Source organism: Podarcis cretensis (assembly GCF_951804945.1).
Source record: "Podarcis cretensis genome assembly, chromosome: 6".
In the NCBI taxonomy this organism is placed as follows: Eukaryota; Metazoa; Chordata; class Lepidosauria; order Squamata; family Lacertidae; genus Podarcis; species Podarcis cretensis.
In genome coordinates this window covers 96,128,908-96,150,719 of record NC_137175.1, presented here as the reverse complement: position 1 = coordinate 96,150,719, position 21,812 = coordinate 96,128,908, and the positions used below count along the sequence as shown (strand labels likewise).

The 21,812-nt window shown below is 42.2% G+C and overlaps 1 protein-coding gene across 2 annotated transcripts in view; it reads left to right on the top strand.

The window, feature by feature from the left end:
• The first annotated feature begins 384 nt into the window (after positions 1-384).
• RALGPS2 (Ral GEF with PH domain and SH3 binding motif 2) overlaps positions 385-21,812 on the top strand; it is a 71,917-nt gene continuing 50,489 nt past the window's right edge. For both annotated transcript variants that reach the window (XM_079981440.1, XM_079981439.1), the window contains exons 1-7: positions 385-516; positions 904-1,011; positions 2,369-2,419; positions 7,284-7,367; positions 14,461-14,550; positions 15,165-15,257; positions 17,784-17,910. In XM_079981440.1, the coding sequence (XP_079837566.1) occupies positions 460-516; positions 904-1,011; positions 2,369-2,419; positions 7,284-7,367; positions 14,461-14,550; positions 15,165-15,257; positions 17,784-17,910 (610 nt within the window). In that variant the 5' untranslated portion in view covers positions 385-459. The remainder of the gene's footprint in view (positions 517-903; positions 1,012-2,368; positions 2,420-7,283; positions 7,368-14,460; positions 14,551-15,164; positions 15,258-17,783; positions 17,911-21,812) is intronic.

Below are 21,812 nucleotides of genomic sequence, written 5' to 3'. Positions count from 1 at the left end.
CGGCTCTTAGCGGCTTAGAAAAAGGGAGAAAAAAGCGAAAAAAATCGCAAGGCTCGCAAGACGTTTTCGTCTTGCGAAGCAAGCCCATAGGGAAATTCGTCTTGCGAAGCGCCTCGAAAAACGGAAAACCCTTTCGTCTAGCGGGTTTTTCGTCTTGCGAGGCATTCGTCTTGCGGGGCACCACTGTATCTTGCCACAATCTTCTGAAGGGTCAACTGGATTGCAAGGGAATCACAATATCAGTTGCATAATATGGTATATTTACTTGATTGAAGTCTTCTGTAGTCCCATAGTTGGCCAAACATTCCTGTCCCATGTTACACTTTGGATGATCTGTCTGACTTATTTATGGAACCATAAGCTGCTTTTTAAATTTTCTTTCAGGAGTAATGACTCTGAAGATGAATCAGTAAAGACATCGCTGCAAATGTAGGGCAGTAAATCAATGGTGTGGACAGTATGGACCTAATGAATGGGCAGCCCAGCAATGTTAATATTGCAGCTACTGCTTCAGAGGTAAGGAGTCAGCAACAGTCAACTCAAAAAAATGCAGGAGCATAATACATGTACATAACAGTGTAGTTTGAAAGAAGAATGTATTTTGATAGGCAATCAGTTCTTGTTCTTTGCTGGAGTATTTTAAGCAGGGACCATGAAACTTTTAAAACTGTTTTTTTTAAACTTGGAAAGGGTGCCTCTGAAATTTGGTACAGTCTAGGTAAATGGGATGTTTTAGTGGTGCTCCCCCTTTGTGGAATGCTCTCCCCAGGAAAAAAATGCTTGGCGCCATCACTGTCAGTCTTTAGTCACCAGGCTGAGGTGTTTTTATTTACCACGGCCTCTCTTTCGGCTTTTGAGCAGGTATGCATTCACATTTTCAATTTTGTATTTTTGTTTTCTCAGAAGAGTAGCAGCTCGGAGTCATTAAGTGACAAAGGTTCTGCTGAACTGAAGAAAAGTTTTGATGCAGTGGTATTTGATGTTCTGAAGGTTACACCCGAGGAATATGCGGTAAGTAATTAATAAGTAAATGTTTTGCTAGTTTAATAGTCTTGCAGTCCAGTCCTTTAAATGTTTCCTCAGAAGCCCCATTAAGCTTAGTAGGAGTCACTCCCAGGTAACTGTAGAAGAGTCCAGCCTTATTTAATTTTCTCTCCGCCTGTCTACACCTACCTTCTCCTCTCCTAATGTTTATTAAATACAGGGCTTTTTTTTTAGCTGGAACTTACCTGAACTCGTAGGGACGCAGGTGGCGCTGTGGGTTAAAGCCTCAGCGCCTAGGGCTTGCCGATCGAAAGGTCGGCGGTTCGAATCCCTGCGGCGGGGTGCGCTCCCGCTGCTCGGTCCCAGCGCCTGCCAACCTAGCAGTTCGAAAGCACCTCCGGGTGCAAGTAGATAAATAGGGACCGCTTACCAGCGGGAAGGTAAACGGCGTTTCCGTGTGCGGCTCTGGCTCTGGCTCTGGCCAGAGCAGCGATGTCACGCTGGCCACGTGACCCGGAAGTGTCTCCGGACAGCGCTGGCCCCTGGCCTCTTAAGTGAGATGGGCGCACAACCCCAGAGTCTGTCAAGACTGGCCCGTACGGGCAGGGGTACCTTTACCTTTACCTTTACCTACCTGAACTCAGTTCCGGCACCTCTTTTCTTGATAAATAGCATGATCACATTATTTGCCAGATTCTGCTGGAGGACACGCCTGATAGGGATGATACAGTGGTGCCCCGCAAGACGAACGCCCGGCAAGACGGAAAACCCGCTAGATGAAAGGGTTTTCCGTTTTGGAGGCGCTTCGCAAAACGAATTTCCCTATGGGCTTGCTTCGCAAGACGAAAATGTCTTGCGAGTTCCTGTGGTTTTTCTTCCTCCCCCCCTTTTTCTAAGCCGCTAAGCTGCTTATCAGCTGATCCGATAAGCCGATAAGCCACTAAAAGCCGCTAAGCCGCTAATAGCGCTAATCCACTAAGCCGTCAATGGGCTTGCTTCGCAAGACGAAAAAAACCGCTAGACGAAGAGAATCGCGGAACGGATTCTTTTCGTCTTGCGAGGCACCACTGTACCTGCTCCTAGATCAGGCCTGGGCAAACTTGGCCCTCCAGATGTTTTGGGACTACAGATTTAGAAGGCAGTTGGGCCTGATCCAGCCCCAGGGCCTTAGTTTGCCTACCCATGATCTAAGCCTCTGCCACTGTAGATTTTCTCTTTTACAGGAAGCAGAGATGGCTCATTGTAGGGTCGAGGAACAATGGGAGGGCACACCATTTTATGATGGCCATTTTTCTAGTATTTAATAATAAAAAGCTGGCCCAATCTTGAAACATTCATTTCAAAAGGACACAACACTTACTTTCCTTATCACTTTTTTTCAAAGGGCCAGATAACACTAATGGATATTCCTGTATTTAAAGCTATTCAGCCCGAGGTAAGTTTTCCTTATACAACCTTTTGATTTTAAATACTGTAAATCCAAGCCAGATGTCAACCCATGCATGTATTCTGGAACTAAATATGTGTGCCAGTGTGTGTATGCATGTACAAATAATTTGTGTTTCATGTTACATAATTTTTAAATGGTACCTATTGGTGTCATTTGAAGTAATTTGGTTGACCAGTGGTTGGTAGGCAAAGGAAGAAAATGATACATTGAAGTATACTTTTGCTATTCAGTTATTCTTCTTATAGATTGTATAGAACTGAACCTCTACGGAGACAGGTAGAATTTTTTTTTTTAGTTTTTGTAGTTTTCCTGAGTGAGTTTGAATGTTGAGGAAATATTTAATTCATGTTCCAAACATTCCGTGATAACAACGTGGAAGATTACAGATACAAGGACACTGAAGTTATTAGCCAGCCATCATTTGTGGTGACCACTAATTATTATGCTCCCCCAAGTCATCTCTGCCTGCAAGAAAGCTTGGAGCAGGGTAGGAAAGTATTGGATATTTGGCCGAACTTTTGATTATGATGGAGTGGGGAGCTTTTTTGGGCTGATGGCTGAATTATCCTGGTGGAAAACTTCTCAGCGGCCACACTCCATTAGCAGGTGGTGCTCAAACAAATGTAGGTATGGTCAGACCCACAATCACACACATTTTCATTGAGAAAAAAGCCATATATTCACTTTGTGGAACTCCGCTCAAGTTTCATCTTCCATTTTCTGTGGACTGTTTTTACAGGCACATTTTCTGTCCTGACTGCAAAATAGCACTGACATGAAGGTAGTTGTTTCTAAATGAGAAATACTTGTGAATCAGAGCAAAGTACAGTCGTCTTGCAAGAATTTCTAAACCATTTTGTTGCATTTCCTAAAATTATAAACTATTTTTTTAAAAATAAAACTGCATTCACTAGCATGCATGTTTTATTTTAAAATGACTTCTGCTCTCTTTCTCAAATGAAATCATGCACAAGTGGGTTAAATAAATATGTTTGTTTTGGGGTGTCCAATTTGATAAAGCTAGTCCTGCATGAATAACTATTCTGTTTAAAGATGAAAATGCAGTTCTTTCGTAAGCATCCTTTAATGATGGCCTTCAAGCTGCTGTGAAATGAGCAGTTGCTTAACATAACAAATCCAGCCTAGGCTGTTTTGTTTTCCCTGAATATGTCCTTAACTTGCCTTACTTTAAGGATTTGCAATATTTGTGGTATACTTAATTGTGTGTACCTTTTTAAGCACACTCCAAATCAAATTAACATCATCCAAAAGGAGTTTCTTATAGGAGCTAACACTGTACCTCAGTTTGGTAAATACTGCTTTCACACTAGATTACAGAAGGGTTATTGTAACAGCCTGGCAGATATAAAATACATCATAGAGGTGGTTTAAAATAATTGTTAATGTTTTATCATTGAAATTAATGAACACTAAGAACAAAATTAGTTCTGAGCAAAATTGTTTATCTTGGAATTATTGTTGCACTGTCTAAATACTTAATCACTTCCTTATTTTAGAACATACCTATCAAATCAGCAGAATTTGGCATCCAAAGCATTTTTACTAATAAAATCTGCTTTTGAGAAATAAACTTGAAATACATATGCATTAACATTATCTTACAGTTAGCATTGGACAATCTGTGAGGTGCTGTAATCCTGTGTTCAGTCTGGCATTGCAGACACAAAAAATGACCAGATAATGGATAGTGTTAAAAAGCAGTTGTAGGGATATAGAGCAGGAAATGTGGAACAGCAGGTAGGACCTGGAGGGAAGCAGAATGCACTTGCAGTAACCAGAAAAAGTGTGTGAGTGACTGCTTTTATCTTGTCTGTACATCTTGGCTGCTGTCCCAAGGGAGCTTCCACATAGAACCCCCACTCCCCAAGCTGGTAGATTCCTTGCAGGTAGTGCCAGCAATTAGATCTTGGCGCAGAACTTGCAGTGGCTAGACCAGGCATAGGCAGCCTTTGGCCCTCCAGATGTTTTGGCCTACAACTCCCATGATCCCTAGCTAACAGGACCAGTGGTCAGGGATGATGGGAATTGTAGTCCAAAACATCTGGAGGGCCGAAGGTTGCCTATGCCTGGGCTAGTCCAGTGGTAAGGAGAGTGCTTCGCTTCCCTAGCAAGTATTTTTTTGATACTTAGGAGCTCCTGAGTCAGACCAAGCCTATACTCTTGAAATGTCTTTACAGGTGAAGTCCACACCCTCTATTCTGTGGGGACATGTTGCATCTTTGACTTGTAAGCCATAAGGTGTTGAAGGAATTTAAGCCTGCTAAAGCTAGCATGTTGAAAATTATTAACTTGATGCTGATTTTGAATCACATTCAAAGCTTAGAAGGATTTTTAAAAATAAATGTTAGAAGTGTAAGATATGAAAGAGATTATTAACTTAATGTGCAAGCACTTCATGTCCCCATTAATATCTTGGGATGGAATATAATTCAATCAGTTTCACAGTAACAGTGCATGCCAATATCCAGTCTGATAGGTAGCTTTGGGTTTACAACATCAATGAATTGGGTAGGTCTAGGCAAGTTTTGGGACGCAGGTGGCGCTGTGGGTTAAAGCCTCAGCGCCTAGGACCAGCGGGAAGGTAAACGGCGTTTCCGTGTGCGGCTCTGGCTCGCCAGATGCAGCTTTGTCACGCTGGCCACGTGACCCGGAAGTGTCTCCGGACAGCGCTGGCCCCTGGCCTCTTGAGTGAGATGGGCGCACAACCCCAGAGTCTGTCAAGACTGGCCCGTACGGGCAGGGGTACCTTTACCTTTTTAGGCAAGTTTTATTTTACTTGTGATTGAAAACATGGCCCATATGACAATTTTCTTTTAAGCACTTTTTGTGTTTTGGGTTAGCTGCCCATTTGTTGAAAATCTGACACATTAAGAAAGTATTGTCAAGTACCAACAAATACCAAGAATCAGCAGCCATATTTCAGCTTCTGTTAATGTAACATTCATTCCCAACCATGCTAAGCATTAATAAATTCATGGGGCATCCTTTATTAAATTGATTGGATCTTTCGACTGAAGGGACTTCAGCCATATTCTGTTCACTGCTGAAAAAGCAATGTCTGGGTGTTGTTCTAAAGTAATTTGCAATTAATTTCTTGCTGGTTTTTAAAACTGAGTATGGTGCTGGAGGGAAACAGAAACGCAGGCTTGATTTAATGCCATAGCAAGGACGACAAGCTCTCCTACAACTGTCCAGGACTTCCACAGACTCCCAGTTGACCATCCCTGTGAAAAACTAAAAGAAAAACCTTATTTGTAATTTAAATGTTTTGTTTCATAATAAACATTTCGGTGATTAGCATTAGCTTTTTTAATTATTGAAATGCTTAATTATTTAACAATATTTGACCAGTCAGTTTGACTGGTTTGATACCCTGCTGTGGATAACAAATATGGAATATGCAGTTGAGAGTAAAAGTGGGCGTGATTATTCACAGTGCTGGTCACTAAGTCTTGTTGTGTGCTAGATCCATCTTCACAGTGTTCTTTAGATCATTTCACAACCTGGAAGGCAGAGATGTAGAGATATTGTGATCAGTTTTCTTGGCTTTTCTTGTAGTGTTTTAGACACACTTTGCGTTATAGAATATTTTTTTCTCCTCCCTCCCCCCCTTTTTTTTTGAAACACACATCTCTTCGGGGGGGGGATAGATAGCAAGGAAGTATAAATGATGCCATTGTGATCAAGTGTCCTGTCTTGGTAGTCCATAGGTTGTAGCTCAGTGGCTCAATTCACATATAATAGCTCCCCATACTTTGGCCACTTCTACCGAAGCTTTGGGCTTGTATACCTCCAGAGAGCCAGTGTGGTGTAGTAGTTAAGAGCAGTAGTCTCGTAATCTGGGGAACCGGGTTCGTGTCTCCGCTCCTCCACATGCAGCTGCTGGGTGACCTTGGGCCAGTCACACTTCTCTGAAGTCTCTCAGCCCCACTGACCTCACAGAGTGTTTGTTGCGGGGGAGGAAGGGAAAGGGGAATGTGAGCCGCTTTGAGACTCCTTAAAGGGAGTGAAAGGCGGGATATCAAATCCAAACTCTTCTTCCTCTTCTTCCTCTTCTTCTTCTTCTTCTCCTCCTCCTCCTCCTCCCACTTTTGCATGCTTGGATCCTCTCCTTCATTTACTTGTTTGAAGTGGGTTTCTAGTTATGGCCTGTAGACAGCTTGCAAAGACCATAGTTAGCACAATCTACAGTAGATGCAACTGAAAAGTATTGTTTGATCAAATCAGGAAGGGGGAGGGTTGTGTGATTCTGAGGTTTCAGCACAAACTAAACTTCACCGTTTTGTATGAATCAAGCTGTTGACAATACTGTTTTCCTGTTATGCATCAACTGGACATAATAGATGCAGTTATCAATTCTGGCATTTCACAGCTGGAAAAATCAGTGGGCAGTGCTAAAGGACACAGTTGGGCAAATTTAAATATTCATGACCAGGTGACAGCTCAGTAGCTATTCCTGTCCCAGGTGGTCAGTTCTGTACTTAATGGTGCACTTCCCCATTAAATAGCCCATTAAAAAATTGTAGGAGCAAGTGTCAAGCCAAATCATGCTCCATGTTATTTTACCTTGCAAGCTTGAAGGGTCTTATACTGCCGTTGTAACTTATTAAAAAGTTCAGTTGGAGCTCATAGAATTAAGAGGAAAGAACTCACATTTATATATCAGAATTGTAGTCTTATTGGCAACCGTTAGGGAAAGTGTTGTTCTGTGTTTTATTCGATGCACTGTGTTAACTGCACTGATGATAAAATAAGAAATTCCTACCTTGTTTCAAAATGTGGGTAAACAGTTACATCAGCCTTAAACTATTTCTCACTGTTAACCCAGGAACTGTCAAGCTGCGGTTGGAATAAAAAAGAAAAATACAGTTCCGCACCAAATGCAGTTGCCTTTACAAGAAGATTCAACCATGTAAGTTTTCAGTTTACATGTGGCACCTTTGCTGTGTACGTCAAATCATTCCATTTACATGAAGCTTTAAAAAGACGCAACTTACTTCTTTTGTTAAATGTTGCTGTGTGTGTTTGACTAAATAGTGTTTTGGATTTCCTCTCTGGCTGCATGTATGATAATTAGCTGTTTTAAAACTGTTTTGAAACTTTATTCTTATTAAGCTAGCTTGTTATTTTCATCCCTGAATTGACTGTGTTTGGAGAGTGTGCTGAAGGAATGGGCAGAAGATGCATTGGGATCTAGCATTTTATATTAGATCAGCAAGAATTTCTGACTCCTAACTGTTTGACAATACCAGAAACATGAAGACCTTTTCATTTCATTTCTATAAACTAGACTGTTAGGATTCCTGAACAGTAGACTCGGGTGTAGGTATGGACTTGTATATGCAGGTCACCCTACTGTATGGTTCATGGAGCGCCATAGCTTTTCAGCCTACTATGTTTTGAGCTCTCCAAAATACTGTCCTGTATCCCTGCACTCCCATTGCGAGGTTCTTTCCCCCACCCATTTAAATTATCATTATTATTTTTTCATCTTCATCTCCAGTGGTAGGTTTGTTCCAAAACAGACCTTCTTCAGCTCCTGTGTCCCTATCCTTAAAATTAGTTTAGAAGCTGCTCTGCTACCTTTTTTAATTTTCAGTGCCAACAGTCTGGTTCCAGTCTGGTTCTGTCCCTTTACTATAAGCCCAGGTTGTTCCAAAATGTTCTGCAGTGCCAAACCCCTCCTCCCTGCTCCGCTGTCTCATCCATGCATTGAGACTACACAGCTTTGCCTGTCAAGCTGGCCTTGTGCATGGAATTGGTAGCATTTTGGAGAAAGCTACATTGAAGGTCTTTGCTTTCAGCATCCTACCTAGCAACCTAAGTTTCATTTCCAAGACCAACATTTCCCCATGTCATTCATGTCAACGTGCATCATGACCACTGACCCTTCTGCTAGGCTATCTAGATGACAGGTGACACCTGCAACCTTTGCACCAGGCAAGCAATTCACCATTTGGTCTGCATGCCCATTATACACCCAGGGTGTTGATTAAATGGGAAGTGGGCAAAGGATGGTGAGTTAACTGGGGGTTACCTTCCTGGGGTAGAATAGTGGGCTTTTATTTTTAACACTTTCCCAAAGTTGGAGTATAGTCTAGTTTTTTCATTTACCATGGCCTCTCAAGCTTCCCTATTAGGTAGAGCTGAGAATGAAGTTCTACAAGTTTACCACCCCTAGGTTTTAGCACCTGATCTATAAGTCATTACAGGATTTAGCTACTAGCACATGGTGCCTTTATTACTCTAGGCTGATGTTTTAATTACCGTATTTTTTTGCTCTATAAGACTCACTTTTTCCCTCCTAAAAAGTAAGGGGAAATGTGTCTGCGTCTTATGGCGTGAATGCAGGCTGCGCAGCTATCCCAGAAGCCAGAACAGCAAGAGGGATTGCTGCTTTCACTATGCAGCGATCCCTCTTGCTGTCCTGGCTTCTGAGATTCAGAATATTTTTTTTCTTGTTTTCCTCCTCCAAAAACTAGGTGCATCTTGTGGTCTGGTGCGTCTTAAAGAGCGAAAAATATGGTACCGTAACTAACAAAGGGCTCATCCACAGTTTGGTTTATCCCGTGCTTCACTGGCCATGCTTTGGTGGCACAGGAGTCTCTGGGATATAGCAAGTCTCAGCATCCAATTACAGCACAACACTATCTAGAATATAAACGCTCCATGTGCTAACTACATCTTCAGTGACAGTTTGCATGGCACATGTTTTTGTTGCACACAGCCACACCTTCATACTAGTGTATGCTATGGACGTCATGCTAGTGATGCTGGACTCACCAAGATGTACCATGGTGACTACAAACACAAGACATTTTGCAGAAAATATATGGTACTTCATACAAAGTTTCCCTCTACAGCTCGAGGCAGGGCCGGGATCTTTGCTAAAATTGCTGTGGTTTCAAACCCAGTCAAGGAACTATTGGCAGCATATACTATGACGACTACATCAAAGGGGGCCTTGTGGACAGGGCCTCTTCACAAGGTATAGCCAGAGAAGCAAGGACTGTATCCCTCTGTAGCCAGTCCCATAAGGAACTACATTCTCCTCCTTGCACGGAGGGCTCAGAGGGCCATTACTTAATAAGGGTTCCCTAATAGTGGCCTACAACCTTATTTCAGGTGGTTTGTCTTTTAAGAACAGGAGCAGGGGTTGTGAACAATGGCAGCAGTGACTGTTCTGGGATGGAAGTGACAGGAGGAAGCAACTTGAAAGAGGTAGAGAGAGGATTAGGAGCCAGAAGTGCTCCTAATTTTACTGAATTACAATAAAATATTACAATTAAGATGCTGACTTTAGCAGACAATACCGAATTAGAAAAATATCTGCCGCAGAAGCTCTGGGTGTGTGTGTGTGTGTGTGTGTGTGTGTGTGTGTGTGTGTGTTCATTAATTAAAGCCATTCAGAGATATTCTGTGTTGCTCATTGTTAACATATCTATTGCAAGAGTGGTCTGACTTTTTTATGTCTATTAGAGCTGATGAATTAGTGCCTTCATTCTAAATGCATTCTATTTTTAATATCTATTAAAAATAAAATGGTATGAACAGCTTCTCATAGTTACATCTCACTGCAAAGACAGTCAAGGTCGGGTACTGGAATATGCACATTCCATGAGACATAGATTTTCAGACAAATAATTGACACCAGTGTAGCAGCAGTTCTCACACAACATAGTTAATTCCAGACAATGGGGCTTTTCTTCACAAACTGGAGGTGAAAGGTGCAATATATGTAGAAACTGCACTTTGCATCACCTACTTCCCCTACTTCAAAATCTGAGTTTAGAGGTTACTCATGCACTTTAGCACAGCTTCTACAGATGTGAAAGCAGTTAACTAATTAGCCATGGAAATACTAGAACCCTCTTGACATACTACAGTCTACTGCACAATACCCCTGCTAGTTTTAAAATTCAGAATGCTCTTACTAAAAGCCATCTGTAAGCCATTTACTACTACCATCCTTGCCAAATGTGAATACTGTTACACTTTTCGGAAGAGTGGAAGAAAATTGGAAGATGCTATTCATTGTACTGTTTATATTCAGAAATAGTCTTGAAGGAGAGTGATTCCAGTAGAAAAAAGTGAACAAAAAGTAGAAAATAAATGATTTTACGCATTAGCAATTGCTGTATATTCAAGTGGAATTCACACCTTTTTACAGAAAGAACAGGCTGCTTACTTAACAGCTATGGTTGGATTCTGTGGCCACATAGACATTGTTTTAAAACTTTGGAGAGATGGACTAGTGTTCTGGAGATCTGTCCACCTGGACCCTCAAGAGGGGGCTCCTGCCTTCCTGGATGGCTCCTGAGGGGCTGCATGCAGTGACTATATGAGGAAGTTTCAGAGACGAACAGATTAAACTTTTTTATTACAGAATGTTTTCATGATATACAGGCACTGAAGCAGAGTATACCTTACCTCTGAAAATCAGGTGCACACAGAGGAAGTTTTGACGGGGTGTGGGGGTAATTGGTTTGCTTTCGTTCTTGTTATTATTCTGTATTTTGTGTTTTTTATCTTGAATTTTTATGTTGCGAATTGAGATCTGTGGATGAAGGGTGGTATACAAATTTAATAAATGATAATGATAATAAGTAATACGTATTAGTGGGGACTAACATATAACAAGGCAAGCAAGTTGTTTCCAAGGGAGGGAGGCAGCAGGTCTTGCTTATAGCAGCTGTGCTAGGTGCTGTTTGATTTTTGTATACAATTTGAATTCTGTCGTATAACTACTATTTGGCATCATGGGCAGCAGCATTTATTTGGTTCCTCTCAGTTTTCATGCCACATTGCACAGTTAAGTTTTCAAATCAATGTAGGATGCATAAAACGTATAGGGGCATGATATTTTTTTAAAAAAATCTTTGCTCTAGGGTGATAGCATGCTATGGAGGATATTGCACTGTACTTAACTAATGAGGTAAATAGCAAGAGCTACCAAATCCCAATTTTGGTGTCAACTAAAATGGTCCATTTAGGTACAAAGTCAAAATGGCAGTCGACGAGTAAAATGGCTTTGCAGTGTAAAATTGTCCAATGCAGTGAGTTAGCTCATTTGCACAGGCTACATATGTTTCCTGGACCAATGGCATATACTTAACTTGTTTGCTTATACTTAATGAGTCGGAGCATTACAGGGCTGGTGGGTGTTATTCCAGGGGAGTGATATTAGGAATCTGGAATCAGCAGATTTAAGGGGCGGTTCCAGGGGGATCTGGTGTTCTAGATAACAAAATGTTTTCCAGGATATTCATAGATAGCCCAGCAATGTAGTGGGAGCCCCAAAGGCCCACCAAGCTTCATTTGTCACAATTGAGGTCAATTCTGTGTGGTTCCCAAACAAGTAACCTGGGTTCCATAGAACTCAACTCATATGTTGCTGGAATAGAGAATTTTTCTTAAGGGATTGTATTCCCTCAAGATTCCTAATTCCAGCTGTGGAAAATAACAAACACAGGAAAGACACAAGGGGAAGAAAGCATGGAAACAGTCTATTTAAAGGTGGAACAGCCTGTGCAGCCTGTCTTGAAGTATCCCATGGAGGTCTAGCAGCAGGCTGAACTATTGGCTGGCTGGGTGGAACAGATGGAACCATAGAACAGCTGGCTTGAGGAAGGCAGAACAGTGTTGTTTCATGGTGGAAGATAATTAAATATTTGGTTTCCAGGGTAGGGGATACCCGAGATGAAAGGTGATTGGACTGAAGATTAGGCTGGATGGAAGGAGTACTCCAAAATAATAGTTTTATGTGTGGTTGTCACTGCACATTAAAAAAAATACAAGTTTCCTGTCACAGACTGATTGGACAGTCCTATGGGGGAAAGGTGATGGTCAATACCTAATCAGGGCAGAGTGTCCCAAGTGCAGACCATATTTCTGCTTGAGTAGCAGGGAGATGCAATTCTTTTACTAATTAGAAAAGTGTGGACTGTTTAGGGTGGGCTGTGTTGCCCCCTATGATTCTGCTGACAGAAATTGAGCAGGGTTGCTCCGTATGTAAGTACCATTGCCTGACTTCTCACAACACCCTGAATCTCATTTTTTTTAGGAATTAATGCAGAATTCTGAAATTCTTGACTCTTTATATTAAATCCAAAATCAAAATTGTAGAATACATAGAACATATCTGCTGAGAAAATATGTGTGAGCAGGAGTGTCTATTTGTTCAGGGATTCCAGTGCTCAGAAGGACTTATCAGCCCTGCTTACTACTGCCACTGTACTGGCCTGGACATTGAGATTTCCTCTAGGCATTCTCAAGAGCCTGTGCACACCCAGGATGACTCCCACCCACTCAGAACAATGACACATCACCAATTTATTCAGAAAGGCCCTTCAAATCACTTGAGGTGATAGGGGTGCAAGGAGGCAGCAGTTATTGCATGATTGCAAGTTCAGAGTCCCATTGTGCATGTGTCTTTGTTACATTAGTCACTGGAGTCTCACTGCTGTTCCAAAGCTATAAGAGACACATTTCTCTCTTGTCATTTTTTCCTTTCCAAGAGTACATTAAAGCACAAACGCCTCCCTTATATAAATTTTTACGCTTTGGAAAAGCTTTCCAGCTTTAGATTATTCTAGTGATAATCTTTGGGTTTTGGTTTGGAATTCCAGAGTCTCTGTGGCATCAACAGCAATGCAGAACTAAAGAGAGGTGAATTCCATGACTGTATTATATATAAACAAATGTGAGGCTCTACAACTTCATTATGAGATAAACTAGGTAAACACTTGATTGGAGTGACAAATCCAGCTAAATTTCTCAAGAAACACATTCCTACTTTTTTTGGAAACTAAACTTTACAATTCTCTAAAAGATGCAGACTTCAATGTTGAGACTATTTCTCACCACATGCTGTGTACCTGAAATACATGTCCAAATAATTCCCTGTTGCTCAAATCAGCATGTGAGTTTTAGAACCTCCTAGGTTCTTGATTCCTCTCTCTCCCTTAAATTCACAGTGCCTGCAGTAAAGGCTAAAAGTCAATGCCAAATTAGATGTGATGCTCACCATATAGTTTGCCTTTGTGCCATTTTTATTATTAATAGCAATACTTTGTTGCAGTGCTTTTTTCTAAAAAAAAATGTTTAGGGGTACTCATATTGAAATACTGCCCCTCAATGAGACCAAAGAGATTCACAAAATGTTTAGGGATATGCGTACCCCTGCCCCCCTGGAAAAGCACTGCTTTATTGAATTGGGGGTGTTGTGTTTATATAGCTAACAATAAAAAGAAAAGTAAAACAAAACAAGGGAAAGGGGGGAAGAATGGATTAGCATTCACAGGTTAGGATCATTTTCAGTTTATGGAGGTATATTACCTGTACATTCCGTGTAGCCTTGTCAGCCTACAGATTATATAATACAGGCTGCTGATTAATAATACTTACTACTTTATTTAATCTGTTATATGTAGATAGGTTATGTATTGTGAATAAGGATAGGCCATCTGTTCGTTGTAGTTAGCACAGCAGAGTAGGGTTAGCCCTTTGATCGAGCCGCAGTCCTGTGCAGAATCGGGCACACCCAACACAGCTGCTATTTCAGAATGCAAAGAGCAGCTTTCCTCCCATTGTTGATGACAGGCATTTGGGGAGGAATTTATTGAAACTTAAATTTGTATTGGGGTTGAAATTGATATCAATATCAATTTCATGGCGTGGTAGTAGTAAGTTTGAATTAGTTATAGTATTTAATATTTTTAAGTGTTGGTACTATGTATACATGTTACACATTTTATCTTCTTAGTAGGTTCACTATGCAATTCTTGTTAAATATAGCCTGTTAATATAATTAGATTAAACAGCAAAACTTTAGAAATGCTCATAGTAGTGAATGAATTTGCATGTTTCTGGTAACTAATTAGGCTGCTAACGAAAATCAATTTTCATAATGTGAAAACACATGAGAATGCCAAAATCCCCAGTCTAACAATATCACTTTTTATTTTCTGTTTTTATATGTATTATTACTTCTTCTTTTTTTTTAGGTAAGTTTTTGGGTAGTTAGAGAGATTCTTCATGCACAGACATTAAAAATACGAGCTGAAGTTCTGAGCCACTATATTAAAACAGCTAAGGTAAGAATCTTTTGTTCTGGAGCCTTTATCAGGGTTGATAGAGACCTAGGTTTACAAGTACGCTCAGTAAATATTTGGCTCCATTAACATATGACTAGAGGAAATGTGTGGCCTTGTTAGTTATATGAACTCTAACCTGGAATAGTTGAACAATATTCAATGATGATGATTCCTGATTATACTTTGAAAGAGCAATCAAAAGGTGTTAATATTGCTAATTCATTTGTTTGGGGTATGGTGTGGCAAGAAGACTTTCTGGGACACGATGCAGATAAATGATTATTTTCCATCCAGTGGCTAGTATATGACTAAGTCAGGAATGCCGCAGTGGCCCATGGATGTTTGGATTGGTGACTTAACTATGGTTTATTGGCCAGTGTTTAGTCTATTTTAGACCAAGGTCACACACAAAGCTTATCTATTAGGTCGTAGTCATGAAGGTATGCTTTTCAATTACACCTTTATCATAATTGTTTGAAGAGGTATAATTTTCCTCCATTTTTCAGTTTTTTGTTCATGATGCTGTTTTGTAAAATAGGCTGATAATTTAAGTTGTGGCAAACTCAATACATTAAAGTACTAGACATTAAACTTCTGTTTTGTTCTGTTCTCAGAAACTCTATGAGTTGAATAATCTACATGCGCTTATGGCTGTGGTGTCTGGATTACAAAGTGCCCCCATCTTCAGGTTGACCAAAACTTGGGCGGTGAGTGAACTTGGGTGTTAACACTGAGTTAGGGTTTTGTGCAGTGGAAGCGGAATGATTAATAATAATAATAATAATAATAATAATAATAATAATAATTTATTTATATCCCACCCTCCTCGGCCAAAGCCGGCTTCAGAGCGACAAACATCATACAAGTAAGACAATGCATAAAAACAAGTGATCAATAAATTAAGATACACCCCACAATTAATTCAAACAAATTAAAATTAAAACTGGACAAGTGGCAATCTTCAGGTTAAAATTGAAGGCAGTTACCAACTGTTTCCACTGATAGTATAAGCACCTGTGAGCGGGCTGGGAACCTCCTTTGTGCTTGTTGTTATACAAGGAGAAAATGAGTCAGACTGAACTCAGACCAAAGGCCTGGCGGAACAGCTCCGTCTTGCAGGCCCTACGGAAAGATGTCAAATCCTGCAGGGTCCTAGTCTCTTGTGAGAGAGTGTTCCACCAGGCCGGGGCCACGGCTGAAAAGGCCCTGGCTCTGGTCGAGGCCAGTCTGATCTCTCTGGGGCCCAGAATCTTTAGGATGTTGTTATTTGCAGACCGTAAGGTCCTCCGTGGGGCATACCAGGAGAGGCTGTTTACAGGCAGCTCCCCATTTACAGGTGTCCAGTATGTGTGCAACTGTGTATACGGGCATGGCACCGAATCTGGAAGGGACCTGAAAACGTCATAAAGACGTCACTGAAATGTCACTAAAAGAGCAGGATGGGGTGTCTGTAGCTTTTTAAGGGGGTTTCAATTATACAGACACATGTCCGGGGCCTTGGAATGTAAACCCCGCATAAATGGGGCCTGCCTATAGTTGATTTCACATAGGGTACTTGTTTCACCATAGGAGCCAACTCCTAGGGGCCATGGGGACTTCGGCCACCCCCACAATAAAATATTTGAGGGGGCTGGGCCTCCACAAAGTTGGTGGGCATTCCCATTCAAATGGTGTGTGTGTGCGCGCGCACGGCATCATATGGTCGATTATGTGGGGTGAGGCTTACCTGGGCCCCCACAATATTTTATTCAAGTTGGCGCCCTGGTGTTGCACATAATATAAACTTACCTAAATCCCTTCAGTTCCCTTTGAAGTCTATGCTTATGAGTGACCGTTCATCTTCACTTATTCCTGACAGTCTGATCAGAAAGCACAGATCTTCTGCTCTCTCAGAAAGCTTATATTATCAACGCCCTTCCTTCGTGTTTGTCTGTTTTGGTTCTCTGTTAAATAGACTCCTAGCGAGTGATTCAGTGCCCCTTCTGTTAATATTCATTCAACCGTTCTGTAATTTGGCATCCTTCTGTAAACATTAATTTATCATCCCAGGTGAGAACTATAACTGACTCAGTGGCTGTGTGTACGACATAAGAATTCTTTTTGAGGTGTGTGTGTGTGTTACTCTTTCACTCTCATGGAGTCTACCCCTTGCTACAGCAGTTTGTGCTTTCAGGATAGTTTGAAACGGTAATATTATTGGGTGACGCCCAGTGGTACTGCCTACTGACAGGAGAGGGAAAGCATTTCTGACAATCTTCCATCTCCACTTTTCAGCATCGTCCATGTCAAGGGTCAGCAAACTTTTTCAGCAAGGGGCCGGTCCACTCTCCCTCAGACCTTGTGGGGGGCCAGACTATATTTTTTTGGGGGGGATGAATGAATTCCTATGCCCCACAAATAACCCAGAGATGCATTTTAAATAAAAGGACACATTCTACTCATGTAAAAGCATGCTGATTCCCAGACCATCTGGGGGCCAGATTTAGAAGGTGATTGGGCCGGATCTGGCCCCCGGGCCTTAGTTTGCCTACCCATGGTCCATGTCTTCCTAAATCTGCTCTGGTGGGTTCCCCCAAGCCTCTGGAGAATGAGTGCTGTCAGAGGGAGGGGGGGTTGTCAAATACTTTTTCCTTCCTTGCTGACCGTTTCCCTTCTAATCTCAGACATTAATACCACTCTTTAAATGGAACCGCATAGTTGTTCCAAAAATTATTTTTGTACCATAGGCCCACAAATTGTGACTGGATTTGGTAGTGTTAGCTTTTACTAGCCATCTATGAAGTTCCACTATGATAGCTCAACAATATATCAATTTACCAGTGCATCTATTTTCTGATTATTTTTTCTTAATAACTCACACTGCTTTGACTGTATTGTTAGCTGCTTAGAGCAATTCATATTGAGGCTTGATAATTAATCCTTTAATTAATTCAATTAGCTGAAGGCACAAAACATTCTTTCCCCCACCTCTGGCTACTATTTAGACTTAAAAGAAACCCTGTATTGTCAAAGTACTAATCCTGCGTCATCAAACTACTATAGTACTATACAATATAGCACGGCTCAGAGCTTTTCACAGTTAAAATGCTTTCAAATTGTATATGATAAAACAGTTGTAACTTTTCTGTACAGTATTTCCTTATGCATAGTACAAAATAATTGTTAACTTGTTGGGGGGGGGGAGCCATTGGTTTCCTAATAACTATATTTTGGTTCTTCCCCTCTCCCTAAAGCTACTGAGCCGAAAGGACAAAACTACTTTTGAGAAGCTGGAATATGTAATGAGTAAAGAAGAAAATTATAAGAGACTTAGAAACTATATAAACAGCTTGAAGATGACTCCTTGCATTCCTTATTTAGGTAAGATGAACGTTTTAACTTTGTTTACTGGTATCATAAAAATATTAGTACCTGTTTGCAGTGGAGAAGGAACCCTCTCCAGCACCTGGGGCGGGACGAACCGCCCAGTGATGCACGCGCTACGTCTGTACGGACTGTGCATGTGCTGCGACCGTATGGGCTGCTGCGTGTGCGCACTCCATACGGGGTGCCGCACGTGCGCAGTCCGTACGGGATGCCGCACGTGCGCAGTCCTTACGGGTTGCCACTCGCATGGTGTCCATATGGGCTGCTGCGCAAGCAGCATCCTGTACAGACTGCGCATGTGCGGCATCCTGTACAGAGTGCGCATGCATGGCATCCATACTGACTGCACGTGCCTTCAGCCGCTCTACAGCTGGGGGGGAGGCAGGGGCCATCTTGTCACTCCCCCCCGAGTTGCACCCTGGGCAGCCCGCCCCCCACTTCAGACGCCCCTGCCTGTGTGGACCCTACATTGGGGCAACTCCTTCCTTCCTTCCTTCCTTCCACCGACCATAGGGAAAGGGGTGGGGGGAAATGATGGAGGCAGCATTTTTAATGGCTTTTCAAGTATACTCTGTTTCAAAGAGCACAGCCAGGAGAAGAGAGAGGTCACAGTGGAGGGGCTAAATGCAGCTGTCAAGGAAGGCATATACAGATGTGAGAGGGATGTGAATATGACTGAGGGATTTTAAAGTCTCTTCTCATCTTAAAGATTTGTGGTTGTGGCAGCATTATTGATCTAGCAGAGGCTTGTCTGTCCACATTGCTATGTTACTGAATGGGGAAAATGCTGGCTCTTCCTTTTTTAAAAAACAACAACCATGCAGAATACAATTATTTCTTTGGATTGGGGGCTGTGCCTCATTTTGTTGGAACTGCATCCAGTTTACCTTGGCAGCCACATTTGTGGCTTCCTGTTTGTTAAGAGCATAGAACAGAGCAGGAGGGGAGTTTTTAATGTTTAAATTCATTGACAGTTACCTCAGTGTGGCATGAGATGCTCTTACAAAGCTCCAGCATACAGGAAGTTTGTCCAGTCTTACTGATACTGTGTAAGATGCAGCGTCACACAATGGGACAAGATTTCTTTCCTTCCCTTCCCTGCAGCTTTGTGTGCAGAGAAGGTCCCCAATCCCCAGATTGTGGGGGCGCATAAGTAACTGCAGGGGAGGAAAGGGAAGAGAACTCAAATGCATGAACAGGTCGTCATTATTGGATTGCACCCATTTTTTTATCACCATATGCTTTGTTCCATATGCGTATCCTTTAGAACAGAGAAAAATACAACATTGATTTAGAACCCAACAAAAATCACTCCATGTGTTGCTTTCTCACCCTGTTTTGCTCATAAACCATAAGGCAGCACAGCTGAAAATCAAGACGCTGATATAACGAAGAAAAATAATTTCACTTCTAAAATGCTGCATTTTTATTTAGTGCTTAATATGTATGTTTTTTCCTGGGGCAAATATTATTTTTATATGAAAGTCCTACATACTTTTTTTGGGACGCGGATGGTGCTGTGGGTAAAACCTCAGCGCCTAGGACTTGCCGATCGTATGGTCGGTGGTTCGAATCCCCGCGGCGGGGTGAGCTCTCGTCGTTCGGTCCCAGCTCCTGCCCACCTAGCAGTTCGAAAGCACAGTAGATAAATAGGGACCGCTTTATAGTATTTCCGTGTGCTGTGCTGGTGCAGGCTCACCAGAGCAGCTTCATCACGCTGGCCACATGACCCGGAAGTGTTTCCGGACAGCGCTGGCCCCCGGCCTCTTAAGCGAGATGGGTGCGCAAGCCCAGAGTCGGTCACGACTGGCCCGTACGGGCAGGGGTACCTTTACCTTTACCTACATACTTTTACATCTTCTTGCTGTGTAGTCGCCCACTGAAAGTTAATTTTGTAGTAATCTGGCAACTTTCATATTTCTTGCATTGGTCAATATCTAAAGAGGGGGACCGTCTGCATGTGGACAGTTACTCTGTGCATGCAGTGTGCATGTTTTCATGCTGGCTTTCTCCTTCTTGTGGCAGCCCATTATGCTTTATGGAATGCAACCTGAGATGCTACTGGGGTCTTGGCCCACCAATATTGGTTTCACTTGTTAGGCTGTCAAGGTCTTTGATAAGCACTGACCGTTCCTTGGATGAGTATCTTTTGCTCATATCCTTGCACAAACACAAAAACCACCCCTTTTTGCCTCCCCCCAAATTATCCGTGGAGAACTATATTTCTCTTTGTAGTGCTGAACTGTTTGTGCTAGTCATATCAGAAGGCCAGGGGTTCTTATTTCTGGTAAGCAAACAAGTTATTTTATGGAACTGAGGTGAGAGTACTATGGTTGAAAAGTCCCATTCAATAAGCCATTTGGGTACGTTCCTTCTTCTTTAATTCGAAGACGTGAACCAAAAGTTTTGAAGTTGAATATAGCTAGGGTCTTGCGCTGCTTCATTAAAACAGTTCTTAAAAAATCATAATATACAGTCGTTTTGCATGCTTGTAGATACAGTTTTAGGAATGTGAGCAGTATCTGTCAACCACTCACATGAGCTTATTGGAATAACTTTTAGCCAAATGTTTAATAGTAATGTATTCTAAAAAGAGATTTAAGTTTTTAAAAAAGAATGAGGTTTTCAGAGTTGAACCAAGCGGAAATTACTGAGGGTATTTCACACTGTGCTCTTGACAACCCAGCTGCTGTTTTTAAAACTAGTTTCTAAAAACTCAGAATGGTATGTGGCACTGTCAAAATAATGCAAAAACAAAATCCACATTCATCTGGCTGCTTGAAATACTTTTCTGCTGCTCCTGATTGCTGGAAGTAAGGTTTAATGAGGGGAGAACACCCAAGTGTTAAAAATGTAGTTCAGATACATTTTGGCCTTTTCAGTAACCTGTAACTGTTCAAGCTTCAAAAATTCAGATTAATAGGCTGTGATCTCCAGACCTCTCTCCAGTCCAGCGCCTTCTTGTCTACTCTCTGTTGTGGAGGGGGAAAGCAGCTGTTGCAAGTGTTTCCCTAACACGAAGGAATTAAATGAATAAGAACCACTTCCCTGCCATTTTGGCAACCCTAAAGTACCAAATCCAGTACTATCTAATTATTTTATGGCAGACAGAGCATTTATTAAGAGATTATAGGAAGGAAGGTTCCCCACTGTAGCCTGTCCAGTTACCAGTTATAGCTTAAACAGAGTAGGATGTTTAAATTGGGTAAATGTCAGAATTTTAAGAAACCGGACAAATAAAACAGTTGCTACTCCATGAATTTCACTGGGTGAGATCCAGTGTTACACCAAGAAACACACAATAGCTTCCCTTTCCCTTCCTTCCTCACACTTCCCAGTCAGTTCTAGAAGTTATGCCAAGATGCTAAATCAGGGGTCAGCAAACTTTTTTCAGGAGGGGGCGGGTCCACTGCCCCTCAGATCTTGTGGGGGGCCGGACCCACCGCCTCCCGAAAGCACCCTCCCTCCCAAAAGGCACCGCAGCCACCGATGCTGCCTCGTCTTCGGCAGCACCGGCGTCCTCTGTCTCAGCAGGGCACAGAGCCCATGCCACTGGCCTGGGCGGCGGAGGCAGCCTCCGCACCACTGCCACTTCCTTCCCGCTTAGCCGCTTCCTCCTGCTCGGCCACCTCAGCGGGAAGGAAGGGGCAGCGCCCAGAAGCATCCGTGGCTTCTGATTGGCTGCAGGAGCTTCCTGCAGCCAATCAGAAGCCGTGCCGTGTCACGGAAGTCATTCTCTGTGCAGCGAGGCCTCTGCACTGCGCCTGTTTAGCATAGGGACTGACTGAGCAGGCGGCAGGGTCTGCAAGGTTTGCGGGCCAGATTAACGAGCCCGGTGGGCCATATCTGGCTCGCGGGCCTTAGTTTGACGACCTCTGTGCTAAATGCATTACTCA